This window comes from Euleptes europaea, chromosome 2 (assembly GCF_029931775.1).
Source record: "Euleptes europaea isolate rEulEur1 chromosome 2, rEulEur1.hap1, whole genome shotgun sequence".
NCBI lineage: Eukaryota > Metazoa > Chordata > Lepidosauria > Squamata > Sphaerodactylidae > Euleptes > Euleptes europaea.
The window spans coordinates 71,473,462-71,498,127 of NC_079313.1; the positions used below are offsets into that span (position 1 = coordinate 71,473,462).

Sequence of the window (24,666 nt, forward strand, 5' to 3'; positions counted from 1 at the left end):
TGCCCAGCCTGCAGCTAAACCTGAGATCTGTCATTGACCAAGGAAGTGGTGAACTGTTCCAACTTTACTGCCTTCTCCTTTGGGAACTGCATTGTTCACCTGCTCAGACTCTGTGGGCAGCCAGAGAAATCAGCTGAAAGTAGAAGAGGCCCCTTCCTGCACATTAAGCTGGAGATAACCAGTAGGTTCTCCAGGGCCCAGGAAGTACCATTTCTGGCTTGCATGTTCTTATTCCTGGTTTCAGAGGCAGTATTCCTCTGATTACAGATTGCTGGTAGACAAACAGCAGGGGAGGGATTAGTGCCATCAGGCCATGCTTATGGGATTCCTTCCCAGAGCTGGTCACTGCTGGAAACAGGAATGAAGCTGGACTAAATGGATCATTCTAACTCAGCAGGGCCCTTCCTGTATGTTCTTAAGAAGGAAATACACTGATGGTCATTGGGCAGAATGGGCCTGCTCAGGCTTGCAAGCCCTATTCCACTCCTGCCCTCTCCCAGGGATTCACAACCTCTCCTGGAGGGGGTTGCCTCTCTCTCCTTTTTCAGGTATTCGCTGCCACCACCTAACCATTGTAGGACTTGCCCACTGGGGCAGGGTTAGGGTCCCCCCCCCAGCATCCCTTTCAAATCCTGAGGCCTTGCCTCAGTGTCTCTCACTTACCCCACTTCTGGGCACCACAGGGACAAGATACTGCCTTGATGTGCCTATGGAAAAAAAAAACCCTGCGCTTATGCAAGACATGCGTGTACATAAAACATGTGTCAACTCTCTCCTTCCCTAAAAGTATTCAAAGCAGAAGCCCTCCAACCCCCCTTCCTTTCCTGCACCGAAGTGCTAACACACACATAGCCCACTCTACCTCCCCTCTCCAAGGAGAGCTCCTTATCTCTTATCTGAGGAAAAGCACAGTCTGTAAACTGACTAGTGAAACTATCAAGCTACAGCCACGGCTGCACATTAGAAACACTGATCTTTGCAGTATGTGACGCTGGTAGAATAACAATGCAAGCAATGACATAATTATGGGCTGATCAGAAATTGTATCTTTATTTGTAACGTGATTGTTGGAAGTCTATAAACGTTGATCCTGCCTATTTCTCTGTGTGACACATTCTCTCGATCTCTTGGTCGTGGGTTGTGTGCACCCAGCTTCTGTTATTTTCTGGCCAGTTACAAAGGTAACCTGTTAAGTTCATCCTACCTCCTCTCAATTGTCTTAATTGGGCTTTAGATAATTGAGGCACAACATTTTTGGTGCTATCCTAATGTGGGACAACAAGCCGTTTGTAGCTTCACCCCAAAAACTAAACGTTGGGGAGAGAGATTTGCTTTTAGAGTTTTCTCGGCTTTCGGTAGCAGCTTTCCCGGAGAAATTCTTTCCCATGGAAATCTGATTCCCAAGTGCACGCCTAGACCATTTGTCAGGGAGAATCCAGCCTTTCCTCGGGAATGAACAGATCCGGAGAGAACTTCTCGAACGCATGCCACTTTGGAGGTCGGCCCCGGAAACGGGAAGGGGCATAATTTGTTTTGTAAGTATTGCGGTGAAATTAGATACAGCACATTCCTTTCCTGTGTATGCGTGTAGAGGCGGTTGACTGTTTATGTGCAGACTTACATACTGACGCACTGAATGGGAAAGCGAGTGTTGTTCTGAAGTTCCCTAACTGTCCGGCATAAGAGACCCCTTACTCTTGAGCCACCTCCCTTTCCTTGTGTCTCCTGTCTGTATGCTTGGTGCTGCCTCACATATTTGTCCTTCCTTTCCGTGCTGTTAGGGATCCTAACCACGATAAGGGGGGGGGATTGCAGGCCACCCTTAGAGAACAGAGGTTCTGGGGAGGGGGAGCCATGAGCCAATTCCACGCTGACGAGCGAAATAAAACCCTTTAGCTTGGAACATGGGTCACAGTCAAAGCAGATTGCCTGGTCCTGTGGGATGTGTATTGAAGTACTGGAAAAGGTTAGAAAAAACTAAAGACTTGTCTAAGAAGCAGCTTCTCTTCTTTTGCCAGATTGCCTGGCCTCTATATGATTTTGGTGGTGATGTCCGTTGGCCCTCAGAAGGGTCTCTGGCCCATTCCCTCCTCCTCCTCATTGACCATTTTATGGCTAAGACAGTGAAAAACGCTATCTCCTTTTTGGGAACTCAGAGCAGCCCCAGTTTGCAGCCAAGTGTGGTCTAACCATCCCCCCTGGGGAATGTAGACCTCGCTCAGTCGCTTTGCGTCAGACCCAGAAGATCACGACTTCTGGACGAAGATGACGACTGTCCCTGCATCGCGCCCCAGCCCGCTGCATTCCAACCCCAGCCCAGCGCGCCCCAACTTCCAGTGGTCACCTCCACAGCCGCTCCAGCGCAGCGTTCCTTTGCCTGATGCGCCCCAGGCTGCAGTGGACGGCGCAGCGCCCGTTCAACCGCAGCCCCCCTCTTTCCCGGGCCCTGTTCCTGCTCTTCCCCAGGAGGATGCCATAGTGCCATCTGCTCCAGATTCCACCACCTCGGAAGGAGCTGCTGGCTTTGTCAGAATATGCAAGGCTGTCATATTAGCTGGGACAATAGTAGGTGTTAGATTGAGGGGATCTAACTATCAACCTGGAGTGCTGTAATAGCATGGAAAGCCCCTAGGAGGCCTGGTTACACTGGCTAGAACCAGTTGAGGCCAGAAGCTCAGGTGATGTTTGCACCTGGAGGGTGACTCAGCCTGACTCACTAATTAATGCCTAGTGGTGGCATTGTGTATAAATAGCTTAGATTCCATGAGTCTGTGTCGGGAGATTATGGTGGATACAGTGTATGTATTGAGCACTGTAAATAAACAACTGCATTTCTATTAGCTCTGGTGGTTACTGGTGGTCATTCCTGGACGTTGGCATAATCCGCCAGCTCCCACGACAGGCTGATGGAGCCGAAGCTCAGCTCCCCACCACGCACCCCCCTTGCAAGCCTCAAACCGGCTTTGCAGACACTGGTGGAGCTGATCAACAGCCCGCCGCCTCTGTTGTCAGCGGGACTGGAACTGAGCCCCCGGGCTCCCCCTTTCTTCTCCATCCCAAGCTCCATTCCCTTCCGAGAGAAAGGAAGCAACTCTGCTCTCCTCCTACCAGCCCAGCGCATACCAGGAGGGGGGACGACTACGGTCTTCAAGCTCCTCCCCTCCAAATCCCCATGCATGACCGGCTGGCCTATGTTCACACTCTGCTCACCACAACTGATCTTTTCAATTGGAAATGTTCTCTGCCCTCCTTCAGAGAGTCTCCCCAATCCTGTGTGGAATTAATTGAAACGATCGTTTGCACTCATTGGCCAAACGTCTCCAATCTCCACACTCTCTGTTCAGCATTGTTGGACCAGCCAGGCCACAAAGCTAGGCAATGGGAGCAGTCTCCCGGTGGAGCGTGCTGTGGAAGAGAAGGGGGCAACCGGGCCCAGGAAAGGGGTTTTGGGCTGGGGAGGGAGCAGGGAAGGGGGCAACTGGGGAGGGAGGCTTCCGGCTGGGTCACACGGCCAGGAAGCCCAGAAAAGCTCTGGGGAGGGGGGCAAGGGGGGACTGGCTTCCTCGGTCCCGGGCCGGGCAAAAGCCCTCCTATGTTTGACACCCCTGCTCTAGACTTCGCAAGAGTATCATGGCTCCACACAATAACGCCATCTATTTGGCATGTTAAGCCTTAGCACCAGTGCCGGATTTACGTATAAGCTAAACAAGCTAAAGCTTAGGGGCCCACTCTCTTGGGGCCCCCAAAAAATTTAAAGAAAATAATAATTATTTCACTATTAATATACTTCTTAATTGTATTTCAGTTCAACAATTACTTTGATAAAATACATATTTTGTTCTGTGCAAATGGCTTTAGATACCTATTAGGTCCATAATTTACCATGTAGCATATATTCAACACAAAAAACAGCGACAGTTTGTTGTTGACAAAGGACAACTGGACATATAAAGGGCCCCATTACCTTCAATAGCTTAGGGCCTCATCAAACCTAAATCTGGCCCTGCTTAGCACACTTTTGAAATCTTAGCTTGGCCTCAGTTTCCTCAGCCCAAACCTCTGAGCGCCCTCTTTCCCTGTGAGCTTCCAGTGAGCCATGAGCGTGGTGCAGTGGTTAAGAGCAGCGGTTTGGAGCCGTGGACTCTTATCTGGAGAGCCGGGTTTGATTCCCCACTTCTCCACGAGTGGTGGACTGGGTTGGTTTCCCCACTCCTACACATGAAGCCAGCTGGGTGACCTTGGTTGGGCTAGTCACAGCTCTCTCAGCCCCAACTACCTCACAGGGTGTCTGTTGCGGGGAGGGGAAGAAAAAGGCGATTGTAAGCCGGTTTGATTCTTCCTTAAGAGGTAGAAAAAGTCGGCATGTAAAAACCAACTCTTCGGCCATTTATGCACGGGAGGTTTTGCCTTGGATTTGCCGCTGTTTAGATGCACATTTCCCCCATCCGAATTCTCAAAACTCTGCATGGGGGGCTTATTGCTGAGTTTTGAGAAATTTAGATGGGGAAAATGTGCATCTAAAGCGTGGCAAATCCAAGGCAAAACCTCCCATGAATAAATGGCCGTTGAGTTTGGAGAATTCGGATGGGGAAAACGTGCATCGAAACAGCGGCAAATCCAAGGCAAAACCTCCCGCGCGTCAACGGCCCTTCCTCTTCACTCCCTGACCAAAGAGGCGGGAAACGGTGGGTGGGGTTGAGCGCCTTTTCCAAACGGGCGTTAACAAGTGCGCGATGCCCTTGGAAACCTAGAGGGGGCGCTGGCGGCTGCCTCTGTGGCCGGCCTCCTCTCCCGAACAATCAGAGGCAGCCGCCGCCGCCGCCCTGGAGGAGCGGCTCGTCTGGAAAGCGGCAGCCGGAGGAGGAGCCCTGGCGCAGCGGGCGGCTCACAGCGGAGCCGCCTGGCCTTCGCGCGCCTCGCATTATGAGAGGGCGGCTGGTTTTCGAGCAAGGGGAAAGTCGCGGAGTCCCCCCCCCCTCTCTCTGCCTCTCTCTGCCTCTCGGGAAGAGCCGTTCGGAAGGAGGCCACAGCTGACGGGGGCTTCCTGTCACTTTCATGGATGCTCGGAGAACCCGGAAAGCGAGCGGCAAAAAGAAGGAGCCTAGGTACTCCGAGGGCGCGTGGGGATGGGACGCTGGACTCACAGCTCCTGCGGTTATTACTTCCCCCCTGGTTGTGCTTGTGGGAGCTGCCCGACCCGGGGGAGGGGGGGGGAATCAACCGGTGAAGCTCTTTCTGGAATGGTTGCCAGCAGCCCTGGAGGGGGGAAATATATATCCAGCCCCCTTAACGTGAGGAGAGGGTCCTTGGCTCAGCGGTAGAGCCTCTGCTTGGCATGCAGAAGGTCCCAGGTTCAATCCCCGGCATCTCCACTTAAATGGACTAGGGAGTAGGTACTGTGAAAGACCTCAGCCTGAGACCCTGGAGAGCCGCTGCCGGCTTGAGTAGACAGTACTGACTGATAGACCAGGGGTCTGATTCAGTAGAGGACCGCTTTATGTGTGTTCCTGTGTAGGTGGAGTTTTTCTTTTTTTAAAGTACTATAGTGCTTGCAGTGTCCTAGAGAGAGTGGAGAAAAATTGCAGTCTAAAAAACATACAAGTTAAGAGAGTGACTATAGCTCAGGATGGGTGAAAAATATTGGGGGGGGGGTGGAGGTTACATTGTCTTGTCACTGACTTCAGCTTCAAAGAATAGGTTGAATAATCATCCCTCTGTGACATTGTTTCCCAAACTGCTGGTTCAATAGGTAGGAAAAGAGTTGACTGTTGAGTGTGGTATCCCTGGAGAGCCGCTGCTGGTCTGAATAGACAATACTGACTTTGATGGGCCAAGGGTCTGATTCAGTATAAGGCAGCTTCATGTGTTCATGTGAAATAGGTAGATGAAGTTTTCTATGGTTTGGGTGTCAATAGCTTCCCATTCAGCCTCCGCCTTCTTGGCAGCTGCTTCTAATGAGATGGGAGAGAAGAGGTGATTTAATAGAATGTAAGAGATGGCTAAAAGATTTGGGAATTAAAAAATGCCCCATTATGTTGAAAATGTTATGCATGCCTGTATTTTTGTAGTGAACAGTACCGCTTAGAAGCCTCAATGATAAGGGGAACGCAGCTTCTCCAGTATGGTCCCTAACGCTGGTGTAGACAGCAACTGCATAAGCCAAGTGTCCCATGTGATTGCAGCTTCCGTACGTTACTGTTGCAATTATTTTTGCAGCTACTGTGCTGTACTGGTAACTTGTCAATTGAGGCTAAGATCAAATTGAATTTGTGTTCAGGAATATATATTTGAGGCAGTTCTCCGCTAAATACTGGAAGTTCAGGTTTTGTGTAACACTCTTTTGTTTCGACGAGCACCTCTGAAAGTTTTTTCAGATCTCTTCTCACCCCTGTTCAGCTAGTGCCTTTCTAGAAGTTATTAGCCAACAAGGAAATGTCTTGCTGTCTCTGGCAAAAAGTCCATTCTGATGAAGGGGTGGTATTGATTAGAAGTTGAGTCTTTTGAGTTGTGGCTCTATAGCATTCGTCACCTTCTCACACCTGACCTTGTAGGCCTTATACAAACAACATTTTTAGTTCTTAAACTTGCTTGTAAAGTGTGACAGACAGGGATCTCACAGTATTGTTTTGAGGACAAAGGAAGACAGAAACTTCCACAGGACACAAAAGGTTTGCCACACGAAAAATGCAGAAGAATTATTACAGGTTTATTTAGGATTGCCAACTGCCTGGACAAATAATGCCCTGTGCCTTTAATAAAGACTTAATGGCATGTTATTGACCTGGTGGTGTTATATACTTTCATGCCATGAAAACTTTCAGCTGTCCATTTCCACACATTTAACCCACTTTCACACAGCCCAAATAATGCACTTTCAATCCACTTTCAGTGCACCTTAACAATCATTTGCAAGTGGATTTTGCCAGTTCACACAGTAAAATCCACCTTCAAGGTGCATTGAAAGTGCATTATTTCGGCTGCGTGAAAGTGCCCTAAGTGTCTCTTAAAGGAACAGGACATTGTTCTCCAGGTCCATTGGCACCCCTCAGTTTATTCCAAAGAATCATGTGCTTTTGCCTGTCTTGCTGTTATGTATTACTGGCCTCCTTGTCTTAAAGTCACAGAATTTGGTCCAGTTAAATACATGTTACCATTATGTTAAAGAGTTGTTTTACTATGAGTCTGTTAAGCTTTCTGCTACATGAGCAAATTGTCTTTTGCCTCAGTATATTATGTGGTTTTTGGTTTCTCGAGAAAGAGAAGTGGGTTTGTTTTCTGCTTATTGTTTTTGCATCTTGAAAACCTCTCAAGACTATTACGTCAGTGTTGAAATGGTAGCTGAGTCCTTCAAAAATGAGAAGCAGAGCATGATCCGTTTTCAAGATGGATGGCTCTTTGCTCCCTGCTTAGGCCAGGTGGAAACAGGCAATCGCCACTAGCCTGCAAATGCTGCAGACGGTTGGATCCCTGGTCTCCTTACTGTGTAAATTGAGGAGGGGAGAGTCTCCGGAAGGTGTGACATGCTCCCAGCTCTCTTCAAACATGCATACTAAACCAAAAGATGTATAAGTTGGATTATTAAATGATTCTATTGTTTATGGTTCTATTGTTTATGGTCGGCCTTTATTGTTTATGGTCGGCCTTTCTCACTGAGACTAAAGGTGGGTTACAAAATATGATAAAAACAATTCAATCAAACAGCAAAGATTTTTGATAAAACAATGTAGTGGGGTTAGGACTGGAGACCTGGGAAACTGCCAGCAAACAAAGAACTGTCTAAAGCCACACATATAGGCAAACAGCTGTCTATAGCAATAAAGTTTTCTGAAGTTTGACATACCATACTGAAGAAAGGGTTACAAAAGTAAGACTGACTTGCAGTAAAAAGCAGGTAATACAAACATTGCAATTTACTGTACTGTTTTATTTCATTTATTCCCTGCCTGCTGTGACCCAAAGCAGCTTACATCCTTTTGCTCTCCTCTATTTTATCCTCACAACAACCTTTTGAGGTAGACTAGGCTGCAACTGTGTGATTGGGCTAGGCTAAGGTCACCCAGCAAGCCTCCAAGGCAGCATAGGGACTTGAATCTGAGTCTCCCAGATTTTAGTCCAACTGCTACACCACACTGGCAGTAACACTGTCTATTATAGAAGCAACCTCTTGAGCAGATCCATTAAATCGTAGTTCTGATCTCTTTATAAAAATAACTTCCTCAACATTTCTATTTTGCACATTCTATGAAATAAGAGAAGCGTGGGGCTTTCCTGATAGCCTCAGGCAGGCCATTTATAATGTGGGAGCCTCCACAGAGAATGTGTGTGAATGGGCAGCTGCTCGTTCTGCTGTTTGCAGGGTGGCACCTTCAGGACATTTTGCTGAAGTGACCACAGCTGTTGCGGTGGGACATAGCAGGAGAGGTGGGGGTGGCTTCCCATGGTGTGGGAAACATGCAGCAGCAGCTTCTCTGCAGCACGGGGCAGAAGGGATAGCTAAGTAGTTCGCTTAGTGTGCTCCAAATCATTAGACAGCCCCTGGAGAGGCTGTCCTGCAGGTATGTGGGCCTAATACCATTAAGTGCTTTTTAGGTGATAGAGCCTTGAACTGAACTTGGGTAAGTGGTAAACAATGGAGTGTCTGAACAAATGGAGTGAAATAAGCATTCTGCTTAATACCCTATAGTAGCTGGGCTGTAGAGTTCTGTACCAACTGAAGTTCCTGAGTTGTCTCCAAGGTCAGACCCGAGTATAGTTCACTACTCTAGCCTCGAGGTTACCATACCATGGATCCACGTGGCTAGATCACCCAAAATCAAGGTAGGGGGCCATCTTCTGAGCTAAGTGAATTTGATAGAATGCCTTTTTTTGCAGCTGTCTTAGTTTGCTCCTCCTGCAATAAAGTTGAATACAGTATAATCCCTAAAGTCTTAACAAGTCAGCAGATGTAAGCTGGACTCCATTGAAAGTGGAAAACACCAAGTCCTTGGCTTTCCTAACCTGCATTATCTCCCATTGTGCCAGGTTTCAGTTGTTTACCCTTAGCTATTTAACTACAACTTTCAGGCTGTTCAGGATCTCTACAGTATCACCAGCTGATTTGGATAAAGAAAAGTAGAGCAGTGTGCTATCAGCACATGGAAGGCCACCTATTCCAAAACCATGAATGATTGCTCCTAAGTGCTTTATGTAGAGATTGAGTAGCATTTTCTGGGCAATCATTGGGGGTTACCGCACTTTGTATTCCCAGCGATGTATTAAGAGTTTGAAAATGTTGTAAAAAACATTGCTTTAAAAGGGTTTTTGGATACTACAGCTTTTAAATGGTTGGAAGACGTCTTCACAGCTAAAGGGGCCAAACAAAGTGTGAACAGTATTTTTATAACATTTTCAAACTCTTAATACATCGGTGGGAATACATAGAAAGTGCGAACAGTATTTTTTATAACGTTTTCAAACTCTTAATACATCGCTGGGAATACAAGTGCGGTAACCCCCATTATCAAAAGATGGTATTGCATTACTAATCGGGGGGGGGGGGAACCCTGAAAGAAAAGGTTTTATTCCTGTAATTTTGTAGGGAATAGGTATCCATGTGGATGATTTTCTCTGCCTTGGATTCCAAATTGGAGTACTATTTTGTTTTGTTTTTTAGAGCATCCACACAACAGAATATTGTAATTGTCCTCCTCCCAGTTTTTCTCCATTCTCAATACTCTGATTCCCAAACCTGCTTTAATCCAGTATTTTTGGAAAGAAACCAGTCCAAGCATGTTGGTAGAAGGAATGGTCCATATTTTCCTGCTGCAAAGAGTACTCCCACTCAATGCCATTTTCCCACTATCTGCCCCTTGTGGGTACCTTTCCCCATCATTTTTCCTGCCATCCTCTGCAGGGCTTAACACAAAAAGTAATACACTATAATGATCTTTCCCTGCTAGTCTATAACTCATTCAGATAGTTGCAGGCTTCCAAGAATTCTGTCCACATCCTTAAATTGAATAAATTGAAAAGTACCCCACGTAACTAGACAAGGTGGCATCCTGGTATCCTCTGACCCTACCTCTGCTTACCCCAAACAATCCAATTGAGATGATAATCTACTGGTAATCTATTACTGTATTCTAATCCAGTAGCACCAGAGACCCACAAGATTTTGGGGGTATAAGCTTTCGAGAGTCAAAGCTCCCTTTGTCAGATTCATCTGATTCGCTTTCAATATAGATTAGTAATCCAGGCAAAGTGAAGCTACTTGTTGCCAGAGGGGCATCATCTGCGGCAGTTGGCGAGTAAAAGTAAACCAGGGCTGCTATTCGACATAATTAAATAAGATGTCTTTGTATATTAGCAAAATTAATAACTGTAGGCCTGCATTAAAATATTTACTGGCACGTATCCGACTGCATAATTCCATCAATGGAATGGCATTTCTGTTCACAGAAGGGGAGGGTCAGCAGTTTCTACCGATTCCCTCCTCCCACAACAGGCATCCACTTATGCCTATGCTGTTGTGGAAAACAATTGTAATACTTTGTACCCGTGCCATATTCCAGAACTTTGGTGCTTACTGCCAGCACATCTTATTCAGCCAAGTAGGAAAGCCATACCCCTACAAATGCAAAGTAATGACAGCCCATGGGAGAGCAGGCTGAACAATGCACTCACTCTTTTTGAATGCTGCTTTACTTCCAACTTTCTTCAGGTAGTACTTCATATTGTTTCATACTGTTTTGACTTCCTTGGGTTAACAGAGAATGTAATTATAGGAAAACTAGGTCATCCTACAGTCCTGAGAGACTTCTGCTGGTGCAGAATGTGGCTGCCCACCTCATGATGAGTGGAATGGTGGGAGCATTTTTTAGCTATTAGTACTCCACCATTTGCACTAGGTTTCTATAGTTTCCCGGGTATGTAGAGGCACAAACCAGAAAAAGGATGGGCGTGGGTACAATCTAGGGAGGTCTATCAGGATCCCAGTGTAATCCTGGACACCACCCAAGCACTTAATCACAAGAGGCTCAGTAATGTTTCTTTTCTTTTCTTTTCTCTTTGTAGATTACATCTTGATTTTGATCGTTAATATACATTGATATGCTTTGGATGTGGCAAAACACTTGAACTCCATCAACCAACCATATCATTAAATTCTGTGTTCAGTAACAAACAAATATGCAGTTGGGAGATAGACCAGGGAAGGCTACACTTGCCCTCTTCCTGACTGAGGCAGGATCAGTGGAAATTACTAAACACTTGTTATATGCAATTGGTTGCTCAGTTGTGATTGGAATGCACTCTGTAGTGCTCAAACACACACTCTTTATTTTCACTAAATATATTTCATGACAAATTCTGAAAAAGGATTCTAAGCCCTGCCACTGAGAAGGAGGGAAGATCTTGCAGTATCTATTTGGAGGAAATAGAACAAAATGCAGTTCAAAATATGTCAAACATGATACAGTATATGACAAATCTGCTGGTGATATTGTTCTGTGGTCGGTCTTGTTTTTCTCTCCCCCCTGCCCTGCATCCTGTTTCTGAAAAGTTAAGTCTCCACAATATCAGACTTACTGCTCAGTGTATTGTCAAACTGATGAAGGGAGGGGGAGACAGGAGAGCTTAAGCTGAATTTGCTGCTAGCTTTCTACAAAGCACAGGAGGAGATGTGAACCTATTAAATGTTAAACAGGTCTTTGTAAAGGACAGGATGTGCCAGAACTGATTATCTCTTTAATGTGAGTATTCATTATTGAATTATTTATTAGCTTTTAAATTGGCTAAAATGGCAGAGGCAGTACAAAAATAAAAGTTAACAGTTGAGCGGCTGATTGTTCTAATTTTCTCCTTTCCACGATCATGAGATAGCAACTTCTATTAGATTATTGTCAGATTTGCCCTGCTTTCAAAAGATCTACAGCCCGTCACTCTGTCTGGTAGATCGAAAGATTTTTGGATTATATAAAGTATGGTTCAAGTCGCCAAGGGTTTTCTTGCAAGACTGGCCCAAAGTTTTGTTGTCTTAGGCAAATTAGAACACCTCTCTCTCTCTGCTGTATCTTATTGCATGCTGAGCAGCATCACACAGCACATCAAATTATCAAGACTTCCCCAGAGTACTCTTCCTCTACTCCCCAGTAGAAGTGAGAACCTTATGTGTCACTCTTATCTGGAAGACACTACAGTGACACATGTTAGTTGGTATACATCTTGAGCTTTGGCATGGGGAGAGGCTGTGGCTCAGCGGTAGAGCATCTGCTTGGCGTGCAGAAGGTCCCAGGTTCAATCCCCAGCATCTCCAGTTAAAGGGACTAGGCAAGTAGGTACTGTGAAAGACCTTTCTTTGCTTGAGACCCTGGATAGCCGCTGCCGGTCTGAGTAGATGGTACAGACTTTGATGGACCAAGGGTCTGATTCAGTATAAGGCAACTTTATGTGTGTTCATGTGTATGTGGGGTTTTTCTTTTTTTAAAAGTACTATAGCGCTTGCAATGTCCCATAGAGAGTGGAGAAAAATTGCAGTCTAACAAACATACAATCTAAGAGAGTGACTATAGCTCAAGATGGGTGAAAAATATTGGGGAGTGGAGGTTACATTGTCTTGTCACTGGCTTCAGTTTAATAGAACAGGCTGAATAATCATCCCTCTGTGAAATTGTTTCCCAAACTGCTGGTTCAATAGGTAGGAAAAAAGAATCTCGAGTCTCTTTTCTAATGTATTCTGAATGACTATTGAGTGTGGTATCCCCAGCAGGTGGGCACTCCATGTTCTGCCTTCAGATAGCTATGCAAGTGAAATCATGAGTTTGAGTGCTTTCAGCTACTCTAAAAAAATGTTCTGGATGATGCTGTTGGCTGAATTGGCTAATTATGCCCACTAATTACCATGCTGAAAGGTAATGCTGGAAGGGTAAGGATACAAATATGGATATTCCCATCTCTGTAACCAGCAAAGTTGATATTTACAGTTAGTATGGAACAGCTGAGGAGCACCACCGATCAGTGGGTTAAAACCTTATCTCATATCCTCTGCAGGATACAGCAGTTTACTTTCTTGGACTTATGTATTTACTTACTTCATTTATACCATTCTCCTAAAGCCGATTACATTATTGTCCTCTCCTTCATTTTATCTTCATTTTATCCTCTCAATAACCCTGTGGGATAGGTTAGGCTATTGTGTGTGTGACTGTCCCAAGGTCACCTAGTAAGTTTCTATGGCAGAGTGGGGATTTGAACTGGCGTCTCCTAGATCATAGACTGACACTAACCATTGGCAGCCTATGCCCAAGTTTTGCAAAGGTGTATTCTATTTCTCTTTTTTTCACATGGAATTTATTGTGGCTTGGTGATTTCGTGTAAGATTTGAAATTTTACTTTTTTAAAAAAAATTCTTAAAAGAAACACAGAAAAAAGAACAAGGGAAAACCAACTTAAAATCCAGCAACTAAATAAAATTTTTAAAAAATGAGAGGAAGGATATACATAAAGGAAAAAATATACAGTAGTGGTGATTTCTATAAATAATAATAAGTAGCTATGATGACTATAAGCTTGTTAACAGAATACTTTTAAATTACTGAATCCAGTATCCAATCATAATTAAAAATGATTAGTTACATTTTTAAAAGGTTAGTACAGTACTAAAAAACAGTATGTTTATTTACTTTCTAAATGTATAACCAATCTATATATCCGTTATTGTATCAACCAAAGGCTTTGTTTGAATAATAATTGATTGTAGACTGGACCCCCCTTCCTTTTTACCTTTTGTATACTATACCTGAAAAATAATAAAACTTTATATTAAAAAATGTTTTCCAAATATATAAAAATAAGTCCATACTCAGTTGCTACCTATATGCCATGTGTTCAAATATTGATAAGAGTTCTAAGGTCTTCAGTCCATTGATTCACCAGAGGTGAGCTTTTATCTTTCCAATGTTGTAATGCGAGTCTTTTAGCTGTAGTAAGGGCATGGAGGGTCCATTTTCATTGACCATCAATGAGCCTCCAAGAGACGGGTAGATAGTTTAAAAGTACATAAGCGTTCTCAAAAGTCAGTGAAAATTCTCATGCAAAATTGATATAAATAATAACTTCTTCCCAGAAAAAAAAGAGTGACTGGACACACCCAAAGCTATGTTTAGGGACACATCCTGTGAGTTACAATGCCAACAATTAGACACTTTACTCAATCGTTTGCTAAAGAATCAATGTGGTGTCCATTGTATCCTAAACATAATTTTTTGCTGAATAAGTCTCAATTTAAGATCCATAGAGAAAGCAGTATAAACTTTAAGGCTATCTAGCTACTTGTTCCATTTATTCCCAAGATTCTGCTTATCGTATGTATTAATCGACATCAAATATTTATAAGCAAATATTGTAGATTTCATTTTCTGCCTTGATTCAATTAGAGTTTCCAGGAGCAAAGGGGACTCTGAGACACTTAATGCCACAGGGCCATATTTAGATGCCAACAAATGTTGCAACTGTATGTATTGCCTTTCTACAGAAGGTAGCATGTCATATCTATACCTCAGCTGAGAAAATGACAATAACTCATCATCATAATCTATCAATTGGTCCAATGTAAAAAAAATCCCCCTATAGGTCCAAGCTTTCCATAAAAAAGATTTCTTCCCAGTTTTTAGATCTAGATTGGCCCTTAATGTAAATTTAGCATATGAAAATGGATCAAATTGATATTGTCATGCCATTATACACTATTGTCTCTAGCAGCAGAAATTGTAGGAAGAAGAGGATCCACTGTAGCATAAGTAGACCCTAAAGCATTCGACTTAGAGAGGGGTACCAGACAAGAAGCCTCCAAAAGAGCCCAAAATGGATAGTCCAACTGCAAGGAGCGATCCCAATATTTACTGCAAGTTAACAAATACGCCTGTTCATATAAATTATGATCAGAGAAACCAAATCCTCCTTCATTGAATGGAAACTGCATCCTCTTTAAAGAAATCTGAGGCGGTGAGAAACCCCACTTGAATTTCCAAAACAAAATATTGATTTTATTAATGTATCTGCAAGGTATATAAGAAAACACTACCTGGCAATACTAAAAATGATACAGCATTGATTAGCTATCTTTTACAAGGGAGAGATCAAAGGTTGTTTTACATGGTCTGCAAAGTTGATGGTTCACAAGTTAAGGTGAATGTCAACAGTCACACATAAATTCTGACAATTTTTGTGAGTACGCAAAGTTATATCTTTTCCCAAATTTTAGATGTACAGTTAGATAATTGTCAGCATTCACTGGAACATCCACAAAATTAATCTGAGATTGCAGACCGTATAGAATTAGAAACACAAGAACCAAGCAGACGGAAAAAGGTTTTTTAAAAATACAATAAAGTTTGAGTTTCTTTTCCATAAAACAAATTAAAGTACAATAAGTTTGAGCAATTTATTGCCTGGTCAGAAACAGCTTTGGCTCAAATGTTCTTAGTCGCCAATTCATGAAGAGAAAGGCCACAATAAGTTTGTCTTTTCTGTTTTTAAGATGATATTTCTCGCATTTGGAGAGCTGAATTTATTAGGAATTAATAAGATTTAAGTCAGCTAAGTTAATCAGGATAAACTAGTCCTAAACTTGGGACCTTGGCACTGAGATATGTCAGAAATCAAAACACTCTTACCCTATTACATACCATAATTACACCTGAGGATAGAGAAGAGTCCAGACCAGAGAGATTTCTGTTGAAGCATTTATTTGATCAAGCAAATGGGAGTCAACTGGCACATGTAAATGTACCAGTCGCTCAAAACCTTTCAAAGAGGCACTCTCTTTTATTGCCCTACTGATTCCCGAAGCGCCAACCCTCTCTGGCTTCCTATTGGTTAAGGAAACACAGAGTCACAGGCTTTCCCGGCCGTTCTACATCCATACATGGTCATCATTTAAGTTGACATCATTCCGTAGAATCAGCTTTTTTACTTCCCTCATCCCTTATGGATACCTTATTGCTGATTTCTGCAATTTCTTGTTATATGCCCTGTTGAGTTATTTGCAGTTAGTCTTATGATTGACCTTATGTCCTCTTGTGGTCAAGTGTCCTGATTTTAGCAAAACATGTTGCTGAATCAGCAAGTTATTTCTGATGGCCTCTGGACTTTCCAAACTAACCACAAACTTTTCTATCAAGGTGACTTCACTGTTTTAGTCGATGATTTGATGATCTTCCCACTTTCTGTCTCTGCCAGGGACTCTCACTTCCCTATTTCAGTTGGATTTCGCCTGCCATTGTTTTGCTTTATTTTTGTAATGTTTTCCCCTCTCCCATCTGGATTCTTGTTCTGCCTTCCATCTTTGCAGTTATGGCTGTCTTTCTGCTGATATCTTCTTGTCCTTTGTTCAGCAATGTCAAGCCTTAGGTGTGATGCTGGGACCCTGCAGAATTCCATTTCCTAGTCTTAGGGCCCAGTGGCCAATGATTTCTGAGATGAAGCATTTCTGCCCAGCTATTAAACCAGCATGCTTCTCTCAAAACTACCACTACCACTTTTCAAGGGCCAGACAGTGGAGTTCAGACCTTTGCTTATGGGTCCTGCATGTAGACAAGTCAGCCTTTTAATGGAAGTTCATGGTCCCTTTGATAAGGGGAGGGGTGATCATATTTCTTATTCTCACTCTGTATCTTATTTACTTATATTTTCTAAAACTATGCTAAATATATTATGCCTTCCTTATAATGAGCCCTGTTATATTTCTTAAGCATTCCTGTAAATTCAAAAAACATTATAAGCTAAATCTTTTCTCTCTGTCTTTGCTTAGCAATGTTGAAATTCCCCCTGCTAGTTTCCAATTTAAGACTGGCAGGATATGTCAACTGCAAACTCTGTAGAGCAAGCCGAAAGCGGAACTTACAAGTTTAGCTCTGTCTAGTTAGCAGACTGGCTTGTTCTTTTTAACCTCCTGTCTTTTAGTTCCTGTTTCTCCTGAAATCCCCCGCCAGAAGCTTTGGGTTTGCTTTCTAGCAGTTTATGCTTAACATATACATTACTTTGCCATAGGCGAACAGGTGTCTCTCTCAGATAGAGACTTGGTTTGCAGGAGAACTCTCTGAAAAAGATTTGCCAAATAGCCAATACTTTGAAGGATATGACCAGTTTCTGCTGACGCTGAGTTCTTGCTGCAATCACTTACACTAATTACCAGAATTGCACAGTGATTTGTGGCAATAAACATAGCTGTCATTACTTCAAGTAATCCCACTCATGTTTTTAAAATGCAGAGAATCTTCAATCCAGATTTCTAAAGAGTTGCTGTATTACTCTAGCACCAAAAAGAAAGAAAGTGCCTTAGCATTTTGAACAGTTTTATTGCTGCACACTCTTAATTCTAGGCAGCAGTACAAAATAGAATTGCCCAACTATAGTGACAATATTTGTGAACAGAAATTAATTTGTGAAGCAGATTTACCCTACTGCCACTATACAACAATGCTTGGTGGAGGGTAGTATCTGGCATTTGAGGCCCAAGGTAAATCCTGGTTTTCCTGTACTGTATGCCTGCTACTGAATAACAGCTTGTAACTATTGCTAGTTCAGAAGGAAGTGGGTACTAGAGTTCATCCAATTCACTAAGCATGCAGCCGTCTGATACACTTGCCATTTCCTGGATTTGGGCCAGTAGTTTCTGCCTTTGGCTGCAATCTTTAAACTATTTTGTATTATCCCCAAGAGGATTTATTCTATAAAGGTCAGCCTGACATATCAGTGAAAACATACAGAGCCACAATAAAGAGAACAAATGAAGTCAGATTAGGGCTGCACAGCAGTTATTTGATTACAGAATGGATCAGTTCATCTGTTTGTTTTTTTACTGTGGAAAAGTCAGATTACCACTCTTTCATAGTACTTAACAGTTCAAGCCCTAGTCACCCAAATGCTAACATTATCATCTTCTTTGGTTCACCCCATTAGACCACAGATCTAAATATCTGTAAAGCATTGCATTGTGTCTATTTGTAAAAAGAATAATGGTTAAGGAGACATTGTAGACTTCTCTTGAGTCTTGCTCACTGATCTGTGAGAAAAATGGTTAAGTAATTAACTTACTCCCAGTTTTATTTCTACCTCTCATCATCTATCTTAGTAACATGCACTTACGGGTGCAAAATGTTGTCCATCATTTTTAGAAAGGTACTTTCAGATGAGTATCCCTGATCATGTTTTCTCATTCTGGTTGGAGGTAATCTTGAAACTCGCGGGTATTACCTTTTTTCCTTTTATCCCTTAGAAGCTCCTTGATCAATTGATCTTGAGCAACATATATCTAGTGTTGGAGGGATATAAGGACTGAAACAAATCTTGCCACTGACAATGTAGCCTTAGGGTCCCTGTCGCTTAGTAAAAAAGGCATTATGTCAGTCACAGAGGCATTGGATTTGTATATTAAAAGGGGGGAAATATAGTGCGATCGAAGTTCCTCGTAAAAGCGGCATTCCAAAAGGGCATGGGCTAATGTGTCAATAGAGCCAGAAGAGCAAGGGCAGATCCTGTCTGAGTATGGTATATTCAGAATTCTGCCCTGCATTACCATAGAAGGATTAGCATTCAATCTAGCCAAGCAAAAAGCTCTACAGAGACGAGGAGTTGTCAGATAATATGTATAGGCAGGCAGACCACGTGGAGGGGGTATTCCGAAGAACTTGGATGAACAGACGCGACGAGCACGAAAAGTAGTGCTGTTATAATCGAGCTCTTTAATGCGCTTTTTAATTTTGGCAAAAGCTTCAGTTTTCCCAAGATCTGATAACATATCCTGCGAGAAGCCCAGCAACGCCAGTTTCTCATCTAAGATTTTTTGCCATGAGGATTTGAAAGGGTCATGCTTCAGAGAAGCTAGGAACCCCTCAGTGCTAAAGCACAGGTTAAGGTGGAGTTTAAAGGCGGCCAACCACGCCCTAGCTTCAAGTGACATTTGGCCAAACTCGGAAGGAAGAGAAACGCCAGCAACACATCGAGGGGCATTTAGGAGTTTTCGTAAGAACTGAAGCAGTGGACGATCTATAGATTCACTGATGACTGTAATCCAGATGGCAACAGCAAAGAGGATAATTGGGGTAATTTTCAGGTTAAAAACCTGAATAGCCCCTGGAATATATTTGCCACCTTTGGTGTGAAAAAAATTGACAATAGCACCAACCGCGGGTATTACCATCACGTGCCCAGGGTAGGCAGGACCAAAAATTCTTTATTCTACTTCCTGCCGCCTGGGCGGGAACTCCAGTTTCCATCCTGCCTTGATCAGGGTAGCAGCTTCGTTCTTGAACTCCGACTCGTTTTCAAAGGCTTTTCCTTTGTGTGTACTCCATTTGTTTTAACCTTTGTCTAGTTCTCAGTGAGTTTTTTCCCTTCCCTCACCACCTTTACCGTTCGTTGGCTTTAGCCGCAAACGTCCCTTCTCCCCGCTACTTTCGATCCCCCCTCCCTCCTTTTCCCGCTCCCCACTTCGCCCCGTTGGGCAAGATGGCGGACGCTAAGAGGGACTCTGACTCGGACCTCCTGTCTGAGGAGGACCATGACTCAGCCCTCGTCGCTTCGACAGGGCGACGCCAATGAGAACATTCTAACAGCCGCAGCGGCGGCTCCGCAACACAAGGCGCGAAAGGGCCAACTGCCCCCCAAAAGGCGCGCTCGGCCGAGCCTCCTCAAAATGGTGCGAAACGCGGCGAGAGACTGCAGTGACTGCCACTCTGGCTAGGAGCATGTTAGAAGAAAGCTCTCAGCTCATTCCAGAGTCTCCACAAGGGGGTAATGTTACACGTACCGAGGCAGAGGCTCCTCTAACTCGGCGGGAAATGGTGGATTTATTTAACGGAGTGTTGGATAGGCAGGCTCAAATGATGATGGCCCTTAAGGAATCCCTTTCCCCGCTTATGCAGGGCACGGGTTCGGATCCTGCTCTAAACCCCACACAACGCTCCCATCAGGGACAGGGAGACCAATCTAACCCACAGTGGCGCACTAAAGCGGCACTTAAAGCCCCCCCCCCACTCTCAATCCCTTCAAGCCCTGGAGGATACCTCTTCAGTGGCTTCAGATTTAGAAAGCAGAGAAGAGGGAGAATTTGACTCCGATGAGGACACTCCAATTCTCCTTGAAAAACAACATCCCCGTCTATTCTCAGCGGAGGATTTTCAGAGACTCCTAAGCAAGGCTCTGGTAGCCCTAGACCTCAATGAGGATCCAGACCCTACAGCCGATTCCATTCCTAAACCCAGAAAAAAGAGAGTCAAGGAGTTCTTCCCAAGTACCAAACCTCGCATCTGGGATATCCCATTCCCAGAATTTTTTGAAAACCAGGTACAGGCTCAATTTGACAAACTCTTAGCCAATAGACAGTTCCCTGCCAACACAAAGAGACTGTATACCATGGTTCTCCAGGCCATGTCTCTTTTTCAACTTCCCCTGATTTACGCCCCAGTAGCGGCAGTCCACTCACCTGATCTACCATCTGAAGATGGAATGGGGACAATTAGAGATCCACTGGATAGGAAAGCGTAGATTCTCTCCAAAAAGGTTCATGAGACCTCCACCTTGGCAATTCAAGCCTCGGCGGCGACCTCCATTATGGCCAGAGCCTCCATCGTGTGGCTCAGGAAAATTATTCAGCGCTATGCAGGGGAAAATCGTAAGATTGCGGAAGCCTTAACAGACTTCTGAAGGCCTCCGCGTTCATGGCAGACGCATCTCTTGATGCAATGTCCTTTGCAGCTCGTGCCACTTCCTCCAACATAGCCATCAGAAGAGCACTTTGGATTCGCCCCTGGCAAAATGAGCTCAAAAACAAAACACTGACCATGTCATACCCATACACTGGGGGAAGACTCTTCAGGGAAAGACTAGAAAAAATCCTTGTGGAGACAAGGATAAGAAAAAGGTTCTTCCAAAATCCTATAAGAAGGAGGGAAGGCATTCCTCTTCCTATCCCAGTTTCAGAACTTCGCACTCTCTGGCTCCCTTCAGACCAGAACAACGCAGGGGTTCCTGGAATAATAATAGGGGCTCCTTTTGCAGAGGGGGAAACAGATTTTTTCATCCCCCCCAGGGACAACAACATCAGTTCTTGGGCAACAAGGGAGACAAGTTCCCCAAAGCCCCTAAACAGTGACGCCAAGTCACAGCCGGGGGGGGGGAGACTCCTACAATTCCACCACAAATGGGAAAGGTCTTACACAGATGCATGGGTTTCTCAGGTATTATCAACAGGTTATCTCATAGAATTCATGTCTCTCCCAAGAGACAAATTTGTGAATTCCCCACAATCCTTCCGCAGGGAAAAGCATCAGCGAACCCTGGACGCCATATCCCACCTACACCAAATTCAAGCCATAGAACCAGTTCCTCACCCCGAAATTGGCAACGGGGTATATTCCATCTTCTTTATAGTCCCCAAGAAAAATGGGGACTGGAGGGCTACCTTGGATCTAAAACATCTAAACAAAAGGATCAGATACAGGAAATTCCGTATGGAGACCCTCCGTTCCATTATGGAAGCCCTACAGGTGGGCCAGTTCCTAACCTCCTTGGACCTGAAGGAGGCATACCTTCACATTCCAATACACCCCTCCCACAGGAGGTTTCTCAGATTTTGCTATGCCAAGAGACATTACCAATTCAGGGCGCTTCCCTTCGGTCTGGCATCTGCTCCCCGCGTCTTCACCAAAATCCTGGTGATGCTGGTGGCATGGCTTCGACAGGAGGGATTAACAATATTCTCATATCTGGACGACATTCTTATTTGCGTCAAGTCCAAGGAAGAGTCCTTGACACACAAGTCCAAGGTAGTTCAGATTCTCACCGACCACGGGTTTCTTGTCAATCTAGAAAAGAGCCAGCTGTTACCAACACAGAGGTTAGAACACCTGGGGGTCATTATAGACACTTACAGGAACCTGATATGTCTTCCACAGGACAAAATCACCAACATTCAGTCCATGACTCAGTCAGTAATCAGTTCCAGCCACGGCAGGATCTTGTTCCTCGCCAAATTACTGGGGAAGATGGTAGCCTGCCTCAGCTTGGTCCCGTGGGCCAGGTTCCACTCGAGACCGCTCCAGGCAACCCTATCAGAACCTCATCACACAGAGCAGGGACAAGTCCATCCTCTACCCCTGAAATTACGCCAATCCCGCCTGTGGTGGTTCCAAAACAACAATCTCAACAAAGGGGTACAATTCGTCATAGAGGACCAGTTACAGGTCTACACAGATGCCAGCCTGGAGGGTTGGGGAGCTACCTGCCAGAGCCAAATGGCTCAGGGTCAGTGGTCTCTAAGAGAAAAGAGGTTACACATAAACATACTAGAACTAAGAGCCATTCGACTGGCTCTACAACACTTCAGGAGCCTCTTTCGTCACAGGCACATTCTGATCCGCACGGACAATGTGTCCGCCAAAGCATACCTCAACAAGCGGTGGAAGGGGGTTAAAATCTTCCAGGCTCTATCAGGAAGCCGAGATCATTTTCTCCTGGGCAGAAGTGAAACTTCTGTCTCTTTCAGCGGAACATGTCAGAGGAGTTCTCAATCTCCAAGCAGACTGGCTGAGCCGTCAGGTTCTAGACGAAGGGGAATGGTCCCTCAACAGGATAGTGTTCAATCAGATTGTGAAGAGATTCGGCCAGCCCAAGGTGGACCTGTTTGCTTCAGCGAACAATCACCTTCTTCCGCGATTCTTTACGCGTTATTTCCACCAGGAGGTGGAGAGCATGGATGCTCTCCTGTCCCCATGGCCGAAGGAGCTACTATTTGCCTTTACCCCCATTCCCATACTACCAAGGGTAATAAGAAAGATCAGGAAGGAGGGAGCAAACATCATTCTCATTGCTCCTCTATGGCCGAGAAGACCCTGGTTTCCCAGTCTGAGGGAACTATCCATCCAGATGCCTTGGGAACTCCCAGACATCCCAGACCTTCTTCATCAGGGTCCCTTATTCCACCCAGAACCCCAATGGCTTCACTTAACCGCCTGGAAATTGAAAGGAAGTTCCTCTTAGAGGAATGATACAGCGCAGTGGTGGTTGATACTGTGATAGAAGTGAGGAGACCTTCCACCAGAAGGATTTATAACACTACCTGGAGAGCCTTCGTTCTGTGGTGTAGGCGCAAACACACTGACCCACTTTCACCAGGGATCCCCAAGATCCTAGAGTTCCTCCATGATGGAGTTGAACAGGGTCTTAAGGCTTCCACGCTGCGCAGACAGGTGGCAGCCATGTCCACCTTTCTTACCGTCACCGAGGGTTTCCCTCTCTCCAGGTACCCCCACATTCTGACATTTCTAAAGGGAATGGTTCAAACGAAGCCTCCGATAATCCATCGCTTCCCCACGTGGCGCCTCAATGTGGTTCTCACAGCATTGATGCGCCCTCCCTTTGAGCCCATTAGGGATATTCCCTTACAGATGCTGAGGATGAAAACCATATTCCTCATAGCAGTGACTTCAGCCCGGCGTGTCTCCGAGTTTAGGGCACGCTCAACACGTGAAGGACTCTATCTTTCACAGAGACAAGGTGGTCCTCAGACCGGACCCCACCTTTATGCCAAAGGTGAATTCCATCTTTCACCATTCGCAGGAGATTCATTTACCGTCATTCTGTCCCAATCCGGTTCATCCCAGGGAAAAAGAGTGGCATCATTTAGACTTAAGACGACTACTCAAAGTTTACCTTAGTTGTACTGAACCTATCAGACACTCAGATGCCTTATTTATTTCATTAACCAACCCATCTAAAGGTCAGAAAAGGTTAGAAAATGTCTAACGCTGCCATCAGTTGCGCGGTAAGGCCAGTAAGATTCCTCCTGCCGGCATCACCGCACATTCGGTGCGCAGTGCAGCCACCTCTGGCGGCCTTTGATAGGCAGGCCTCCTTAAACGAGATATGTGGGGCTGCCACTTGGTCTACAGCATCTACATTCATAAAGCATTACAAGATTGATGCCAGGGCCTCTGCTGACGCAGCCTTCGGTAGAAGGGTCCTGCAGCACATCTTGGATAAGCGTTAGTTCCCACCCGGACAAACCGCTCTTGGATATCCGGCGAGTTTCAAGATGACCTCCAACCAGAACGAGAACGTTTACTCACCGTGAAGGCTCCTTCTGTTCGGGATTGGAGATCATCTTGCCCGCCCAAAGGTCATAATGGTATAAATATATTCAAGACTTAGCTTCTCTTGTTCAACGGAGTATCTAAAGGTTGTAGTTGCCTAATTTAGAGGCATAATACAGAGTGTTCCTTGTGTCCGCCATCTTACCTGAATCAAATAGATTCTACTTACCTGTTTTTTCCTTGTATGTTGATGCTTATAGGAGTTCATGTTCTTTGTTTGTAAGGCACACTGTTTGTTGCTTGGTTGGCCTTTGCACTTACCTGTCTCCTTTAGCTCGGCGAGTCCGTAAACTGGAGTTCCCGGCCAGGCGGCAGGAAGTAGAATAAAGAATTTTTGGTCCTGCCTACCCTGGGCACGTGATGGTAATACCCGCGAGTTTCAAGATGACCTCGATAATAAAAAAAGGAAGGGGGTAGTACTAGGCGCTGTACCGCTAGATATTATTTTAATAATTTATTGCTGTTTTGTTTTTGTTTTTTTCTTCTCCCTATCCCTTTTTCCCTTTTGTACCCCTATTTATCACTGAAAATCAATAAA

The 24,666-nt window shown here is 44.6% G+C and overlaps 1 protein-coding gene across 1 annotated transcript in view; it reads left to right on the forward strand.

Annotated features, from left to right (window-relative positions):
- Nucleotides 1–21,488: 21,488 nt before the first annotated feature.
- Nucleotides 21,489–24,666, forward strand: part of TTC39A (tetratricopeptide repeat domain 39A) — a 48,498-nt gene continuing 45,320 nt past the window's right edge. Inside the window, exon 1 of the mRNA XM_056844778.1 lies at nucleotides 21,489–21,964. Coding sequence (XP_056700756.1) covers nucleotides 21,489–21,964 — 476 coding nt within the window. The remainder of the gene's footprint in view (nucleotides 21,965–24,666) is intronic.